Consider the following 8,870-nt stretch of genomic DNA (forward strand, 5'->3'; position numbering starts at 1 on the left):
GCTATCACATACGTGCTCGAGAAATGATGAGTTGCTGGCAGTTGGCTGGGAAATTGCACGAAATAGAGCTCACCATGTAATTACGATTGAAGTTTTTAGTTTCTGACACATAGAGCCAATAGGAACCTTGATGCCAACAAAATGAGCCCTGTTTCGCAGTGTATGCTTAGTTATGTTTTATGAAGCATGTACATAAGCACAAAAATGTCTCTGCTGTTGTTGATGACAACTGCATCGATCAGCTGTCCAGCTGAGAACTGTAGCTTTGGCAGTACCACCGAAAATTGACTGCATGGTTTCTTTTTTAGCACAGAGCCACAGAATGGCCATATAGTACAGGGAAACAAAAGCTTGAGAGAAGGAATCTTATGAAATATTTTATTGTAGTTATGCCCCATAGATAAAAATGGTGCAAACTATAAAAATAAGTGCATGTGCAACCACCATTGTGCTTGCGCACTTCAGGAGAGCATCTTGCAGTCGCTGGGAGGCCGGTAATAGAAAAGTGCTCCCTGGGCGTCCATGTTTGCCTGTTGCAGAGATGCTCAAGGGCTTGTCATGTGATGACGACCCCTTGGACGGCGGCGACGTCACGTCCTGCACTGTGCCATTGCTGGAGGACAGAGTTGTGCGGAGAAAGGAACGCGTGCACTGAACTCCCCACGTGTTTTTGCTCTTTTGGGCTCCAGTCAGATGTCCATGCATGCCCAACAGGAGGCTGGTGACATGCTCAAGGGCCATGGGCAGCCATGCGCCTTAGGCTGTTTAATTTTGCAAAAGTGGCAGGTCTGTTGGGCATTGTGCATCTCTTGTGTTACCTCCCCCTTCTCATTAAGCACATGCGGTGACATTGTCACATGCGAGCATTTTTCTCGCTATTGGCATAATGTCCGCTGACCCACTTTCTTTTTATACAAGCTGCACATGACTGAAACACTAGTTTTGAAGTAGTTTTGTATCTTTTATACAAAGTGGAGTCCCTGCCATATGAAGGCATCTGCGTGTGAAATAAGTGTGCCCATAACTAATGTTCCTGTTCCTCGGATATCAAAACAAAAACAGGAACAACGTTGTTGCCTGGAGGAGCCGTGAGCGATGTTTGTGGCGTTCCAAAACAGCTAAGGTAGTGTGTGTCACCTTTGCCTCCTTGAGATTGTCTTGAGATTTATTGAGATGAGAGTGTATGCATTTTGTTCCTGCCATAGTTTTGTGCTTCCTTACGCTTCTGCCATGTTTTTGTGACTGCCATTCTGCATGCGTGCTGTGTGATGCGAGCACGTCCTGTGAACTGCATGACTTCTGTGTATAAGCAAGCAGTTATGTTGGCCATGTTATGCGAGTTGAAGCATTGTGGGTGCTGGTTATTTTGCACCACGAGAACTGTTGTGCTGTTTTTGTGCAAGCCAGAGCCTTGTTTCCCGTGCTTGCTCATAGGTGGGCACCTGTCTGCTTTTGCATGACTGCCTGCGAGGAAGGAACATTTTGCTCAGGTTGACATTTTACATATTGGAGTACTGATGGTGCTTAAAAGGAGGTGGTGCTCTTGTCAATCAATCAATCAATCAATCAATCAATCAATCAATCAGCTTTATTTAAGGGAAATTGCACCTTTCTGCAGGTGGCAGAGAAGAAAGGCATGATTTGGTGAAGAAGTAAGCCCGCGTAGACATGAACACAATTCACAAAAGCAACTACTTGAATTCTTTTGATTGCCTGACATGGTCTTTGTTTCTGCAACTGATACAGATACTTGCCGTTAAGAATGGGGGCGCAGTTGTGGTCAAGTTAAGGAATCGAGATTGCTTTTAGACTTGCCCATTTTAAGCATATTGAATTGAAGATTTTTGAGGCACTTAAATGGCCCACATGCGCACGTGCCATGAGTGCTGCCTGGCAGTCCCCAGCTGCTTAGATTTAGTACATGTTTAGAAAGAAAACTACATCTGATTTGGAATATTTGCTTGATGGCCTTTGAAGTCATTACTCATGACTTTAGTTTCAGGACGTCGGGCTCGGTAACGTGTCTAAATTAAAATTATTTTTGGCTTCATGCTTCTTTCAACGGTGTAGGAACAAGATTTTATTGTATTGCCACCTGGTGTGGCAATAAGCACTCTACTGGATCGCCTTAATATGATGATGTGGCCATGTAATGTAACACTGGATTAGCATTCAGCTGAGAGAATATGCAGCTCAATAAGAGCATGGCCCTGTGTGGCCTGTCAAAAGCTGGTTTTTAGTGGTCACCCTTTTTGTCATGATTCTGCATTTACTGGTGCTTTTTACGACATTATTCATTTGATGGTTGCTCAAGCATTTTGTATAGCAGAACAGTATTTTAGGTCAGACTGTGCAGTGTCGGTTGTGCTGTTATGCTTCTGGGATTATTAAAGCATTTCAAAATCGCCTCTCCCAATTCATTGTGTCAGGTGGCCTTTATATGTAAAATTTAGTGCATAACGTGTGGTACCTCTTGATGTAATATCAACCTTGACCTGACAACTGCAGCTGAAGTGGCCTTTGGGTAACCTTTTGGCTAGAAAGTCCTTAACCCTGATGCAGGCTATTTCCCTAGCCCCTTAGCTGTGATACTCTTTCTCACCTGTCACTTGCTGGCCAGGTAATGAGCGTCCACATGTCAAGACAAGAGGCGTATGCCAACAAAATTGAAGAGGCTGGTTTTATCAAACTGCTGACATCAATTTTAACTAGTGCTTTCGACTTAATTGGTGAGAGAACATAGTAGACCCACCACAAGGGTAGAGAATGCTTTAACAGATTTGCTTTTGTGCAAATATTGGCGTCTAATGTTTTCGCCTGTGCGGTTCATGTAGTTGGCGTTTTCCATTAAGGCATCTGGGGAACCCTTGTGTGATTTACAGAACTGAAATGTGGGGAGTGGGAACTGCAGAGCCTGGGAACCTTAAGTGTACCGCCACGTTGTACGCCAGCTGGGAGGGCCACCACGAGCACTACCGACATAGAAGCTTAAGCCCAGGAGTCTTCTGACAAAGTTTTGCCTTTTTTGTCACGCACATCAGCCCAGGATGCATACTATATCTGTACTCATCAGCGCCCAACAACATGATGGCGTGCAGTCTCTTTCTCGAACAGTGTGTCACTGCTCTAGCCTAAATGGGGATAGAAAATCAGTACGTTTACTGTGCCTTCTCCAAATGTCTTTCTAGAAATTGCAAAGCGAAATGGCCATTTCGAGAAAAGTCTTCCAAAATGGGTGCCTTATTTTCATTACCACCTGATATTAAATTGCCAAGTTAAATACAGCCTGACGCGAGAATACGCAGAATTTTAATGTATATACATTGTTTTCCACACATGTATTTTACTCATTGCACCGCAGATGCTATTCCTTTTCTTAAAGCATGTAGGAACCTGCGACACGAAAAACCGTTCGGACATACACCTCAAACATTTTTCTTGCAGTCTGGCAAAAATATTAGAAAAATATACTTTGATTTGTTCACGCAACCTGCATTTATTTGGGTTTGAAAGATGCTATACAAATGTTAAACCTTTTGTGCTACAGTGTGAGTCATAGATATCAAGTTTAACTGTGATGGATGTCCTCGATGTAGCTATGGCTCTAATAACATTGTTTCCCTGAGACAGTTGATTTTTGAATATCATACATTGCATATTGTCTAGCAGCTGTCGTAGCAGCTGGAATTTTTAGGAGGGGTGCACTTTGTAGCAAACATGACAGGGGCGACCTTTTTTTCTTTTAACCAATAAGAAGCTGCTTTGCTACAGCATTTATCTTAGATAAAGTTACGTATTTACTCGCATAATGCTCGCACTTTTTTTCGTGGAAAGTTGATGCTAAGTTGAAGGGTGCGATAATTATGTGGGGAAATTTTTCGAGCAAATGTTTTGGAGTGCTAAAAGCAAGTTTAAATAGATGTGAATCGGGATTATTAGGCCAGCTATTTTAAATATAACCAAAACATTACTTTCAAGCAGAACTTACCCTTGTTATAAAAGTACAGGGTCACCAAAAGCACAAATCGCTAAAGCACTTTACCGTACGAGGCCTCATTATCACTTCCTGCGTTCCATGGTATAATGCTCACAGCAGACCATACAGCTCTACTCTTTGTCAGAGACTTGATCCGAGTCCGTATCGGCACTGCAATCGCTGTCTCCAGTAGAGCATTACGCAGAACTCGTTGACATCGAAGCACCTGCTGGCAGCACGGTTGCTATGCTGTAGCCCATACTCGAAAGCTCTTAAAAGCATCTGTATAACTTGCGTACCGGCCCATCGCAATGCGGCACCAAGAACACGGTAGACCGTGGAACAAAGCAAGTAACACGGACGGAGCGAAGGAACAATGACAACTTGGCTCGGAGACACCTTGCAAAATGGCGACGACTACGAGCATCATGGAAAAAAAAAACAACAAGCATAATCGATGATGATGATTATCTACTCGAGCACGCTATCGCCACCTGGTAGCGCATGCACACGAGGCCAGCTTGGTTCAGTAGCGCTCCAAAGATGGCGCTTGTTACTACTAGCAGACGACTCTTGCGGTGGTAATATTGGTGGTGCGATGATTGTACGAGGAAAAAAAAAAACTCCGATTTTTGACGGCCATTGTTGGGGGTGCGAGCATTACGCGAGTGTGGGCATTATGCGAGTAAATGCGTAATACTTCCTTGCAGCCTTTATTCATTATGGTTACGGGGTTTTGGCAATCTCTTTGTTAGCCTAGGCTTCCACTATTCTTTGTTTTTGTGCTTTGCCCTGAATGGACTTTAAGTCATCGATGTCACCAGCTTCTGTTACCCTGCATTTTATTCTAATTTGAAAAGGCATTTCTGATCCTTTGCCAATGATCATCAATGACTGCCCTAGATAGTCTTTCTTGCCAGATGCATGAGTCTTCTTTTCATGCTTTGTATGTTCTAGGGTTTCCTTTGCAGCCTTGTTTTGTTTGTGGCCTGAAAATTTCTTAGGAATTTGTTTGCGAAGGCCATGGATGATTTGTTGTCTTGCCTCGCTCCACTGCTTTCTGTCTTCTTTAGTTTGGCTCGCTTGTGTCACCTGTGAACTGCGGCTTTGTACCAACCTGCTGTGCTTGAAATTCTCTCTGCAGTGTGCCCTCTATATATGCATGATAACCAGTGTCCAACCCGATAACTAACTGGTGGTTTTTCTCATGGGTAGCTAGGACAGCCTTCTGTAAAAGCAGTGGCCATGAAACGTAATATCAGTGGGCTATTTTTTAATGTACAAAGATTTCAAATGACTCAGACTAACCTTTAAACCACCATTTGACAACCTTACATCCTTAACTGTTTTGGGATGTAATAAAGTGTTGGGTGCATGTGCGTAATAGGAGCACAAAAAGGCGCACACAGGATAGGACATAACCTTAGTGCTGAATCATTTGAATGACTAATAAATGAGATTACAACACAAAGATTACAGGCACTGTCTGCACCCATAGCCAAACTCTTGCTCTATCTAACGCAATATGTATAACTGTGCATGGAAAGAAAAGTAGTTTTGCATATGCTATTACAGCCATACCAACTAAACTAGTAATATTTGAACTAAATTCTTGTTAAACATTTGGTTTATGAATTTTAACGTCCCAAAACGACTCAGGGTATAAGAGACCCTGTAGGGGAGGGCTGCAGATAATTTTAACTGCCCGGGGTTCTTTAATGTAAGTTGAAATCGCACAGTACTAGAGTACCTCGCATTTTGCCATCATTGAAAAGTCTATCGAAGCCGCTTTTCGATGGAGGCAAAAAGCAAGGTGCCCGTGTGCTGTGCGATTTCATTGCACATTAAAGAACCCCAGGTGGTCGAAATTTCTGGAGCCCTCCTCTATGGCGTCTCTCATTGCCTGAGTCGCTTTGGGACGTTAAACCCTACAACCCAACCCAACCCAAATCTCCTGACTAAGTAGTCGACCGTACCAACCACTTGGCCACTTTCGTAGGCCAAATATGTGAACTACTGCTTGACTCAGGTGAAACTTTTGATAAACTGCACTATCGAATGCAGCTCTGTACAAAATCAATAAATTTTTTCTCAGAATAAAATGCAACTGTTTTTTACTTTGATATCTTTACACACTGAACAACCGTTCACCATCTAACTCTTTTAAGAGGTAAACAGTTGTTTGGAGACGAAGGGTTCAGATACTGCGGTTCTCATTATTTTTAGCCAAGGCAAATAACAGCGGCTTTCAGGAGGGGCTGAGAAGGTCTTCCCATTCGAGTTACTTGCAGGAAAAAAAAAAAGGATTCACATTTATCCGTTCAGAAAGTGGCTAAATTCAATGGATTAAAATAATCATTGGCCATGGAGTGACAATCTGCTGTAGGTCTGGCTGTGTGATTAGCCTCAAACTAAGTAGGTAAAAAAAGGCAGGGTTTGAGAATGCAACATGTATTGAGGTGTTTAAGGAGCCTGAAAAGCACTGCAAGGAGCCCAGTGATTCCAAAGAGCTCATTTTGGGAGGCCCCTTGTTTTAGTAGTATTTGATGGGGGCTGTTATGATGGATAGCGTTGTGTACACGTGTTGTTGTTTGTCCAGTTACTAAGGCTTGAGTTGTAGACATGATGTGTTTGTTTCTGTTGGTGCCTTTCTGTGCATTCATTATGCACCAGCACAAATATGCCCATCACTTTATCGTGCCATGTTTCATTTGTTCAACCGAGCTCAGTCTGCTTTCACTACCCCTGTTCTCATGAACTCCCGTGTTGCTTGTCCCTCGCCTTCCCACTTCAGGCCAGACGGACCACTCCGGTAGCGAGACTGCCATCGACCAATCTATGCCTGCCATGGCAGACGGTGACACCGTTTACCTCATCCCTGAGGATGATTGAAACCGCGCTGCCTCAAACTCAAGTGAACAGCTCCTTGCTACGGACGCCGCAGTTAGGTTGTGTGGACAGTCCAAGCGAATGTTGCTGCTCCACCAAGCTACAGTTTCTCAGTGCGATAGAGCAGATCAACAGATGGCAACAACTGCCTCTAAGGTGCAGGGTTCAATGACCAGCTTGTTGTGTTAGCTACGGTGTACCAAGGCTCCATCTTCTAAGAACAGCAAGAACAGCGGGCAGTCATTGGGAGGATATCATTTGCAAAGGACCAGTGAATTTGGTGACTTACATATCATGCACACTTGGTGCAGACTGTTGGAACAAGGACTGTAAATGGCTGCACTAGGGCTGTTGCTGCATATTTTATACTTTGGGTGACATGTCCGAAATCCTTTTTACTTTAAGGTTGGTGTGTCTAGTCGAGCATTGTTAATAGATGGTATGTCCCTCTAAATCTTCCGTGATATGACCCGGGGAACGATATATTTATGTGCGATCAATTGTGGAAACGTAGATGATTCCTGTTATCTTTTCATTCTTGCATCCATGAGCAACTGTGCTGGCTCAGATATGTGCCTGCTGCTTGATTATGTACGGGTACATTTTAAGTACAGATTACATCATGCATAGACACCTATGGATTTGATATAAAGTGATGTGTAAGTGCCTTGAAATGTTATGTTGATCCTGTAAAGACAGACAGAGAATGCAGATCACCTGCATATTCGTTTGAAGAAAGGCACAAAAAGAAATGCGTTTTTTTTTGTTGTTGTTTTTCAGTTGAAAACAAATGATTAATAAAACGACCAGGTGACGCCAATCTGTTGCTGTTGAAAGTCAATATCACAACATATTTGCTGTCCGACTGGAATCGTAAATTTGCTAAATGCACACTAATCTGTCCTCTGCTGCCTAAGTCGGAAGACGTTGAATAGTCTTGGGGCAGTGACACTCTATTGCGCCCTCTGCACAATAACACCCTGGTCTTTGTGGAAACATTTTTTTGTTGTTTTCATAAGAAAACTGTGCACCTTTAGGAGGTGTGCAAAAGTGCTCAAATTGCAGTTCTGGCGAGGCAGAGTGCACAAATGTTTTGGCAACAATTGGGCTCACAGCGGGAGCTGAAAGATTAGTGTTATACTGCAGGTGATCTCAGCATTTAATGCAGGCCTTTCCTCTGTGATCTCACAGGTGATTTCACCTAGCTGGCCCTGAGAGAAACTTGCAAATATCATACTCTGTGTAAAACACCTTCATCTTCACATAAACATTTCCTGGTTACTTCTTTGCAGTTGGTGTTGTGTTGGCAGTTTATATATTTATTGTATTTAATCAATGTAGATTATGTGTTGAAATAATTATTATTTCCATGCATTGGATTGGATAACTATTGCTCCATATATTAATGCAATAATAAAACATTTTCTCACACTTCTTTGTGTTTGCTTTTTGTATTTCATTTTGTTTCTCCTTTTGTTCGAAGCCAACTGCTTTCTACTAGTTGTATTACACAGATGATTAATTAGAATGAGCCAACTGTTGACTGTCAGCCATTGGGGCTGGCCTGTTTTGCACTGGCTTAGCAGCATTTGGTTTACCCGGGGGTAGTTATTGGCTGCTTTCATGGTCAAGCTTGAAAAAGTCCTCTTGCTCCAAATGTCAAAAGCTTTTAGCCTACCTGCTAACAAAATGTGAGATGGCATGCACAGAAGCTGATTTTATCCTGAAAGGGTGCCAAGAAATGATTATCTATGGTGCAGTGTGCCAGACTGCAGGTACGGTATGCTGCAGAGGTTTAACAGCAGTACAGCAGAAGCTTATTACGGTAGGCTGTGCAGTGGGAATGAAGGAACAACGTGCCAACACAAAAGAGGCATTTATTGCTGCTACAGCGAAACATTTAGGTTCACCTAAATACATTGTGTTGGAAATGCGATAACATTTAGCTGTTCATGCCATTGCATTGAGATTTTTGTCCTGCTCTCCATTGTCAATGAATTCCCCT

At 42.9% G+C, this 8,870-nt stretch overlaps 1 protein-coding gene across 4 annotated transcripts in view; it reads left to right on the plus strand.

The window, feature by feature from the left end:
* LOC146195132 (protein spinster-like) overlaps nt 1-8,313 on the plus strand; it is a 107,630-nt gene extending 99,317 nt beyond the window's left edge. The window contains exons 11-12 of one of the 4 annotated variants that reach the window (XM_084597699.1): nt 1,063-1,123; nt 6,771-8,313. In XM_084597699.1, the coding sequence (XP_084453825.1) occupies nt 1,063-1,123; nt 6,771-6,792 (83 nt within the window). In that variant the 3' untranslated portion in view covers nt 6,793-8,313. The other 3 variants (XM_084597697.1, XM_084597696.1, XM_084597698.1) reach the window with 3 other exon arrangements.
* Nucleotides 8,314-8,870: the final 557 nt, after the last annotated feature.

This window comes from Amblyomma maculatum, chromosome 3 (assembly GCF_055883805.1).
Source record: "Amblyomma maculatum isolate TAMU_Amacu chromosome 3, ASM5588380v1, whole genome shotgun sequence".
Lineage (NCBI taxonomy): Eukaryota > Metazoa > Arthropoda > Arachnida > Ixodida > Ixodidae > Amblyomma > Amblyomma maculatum.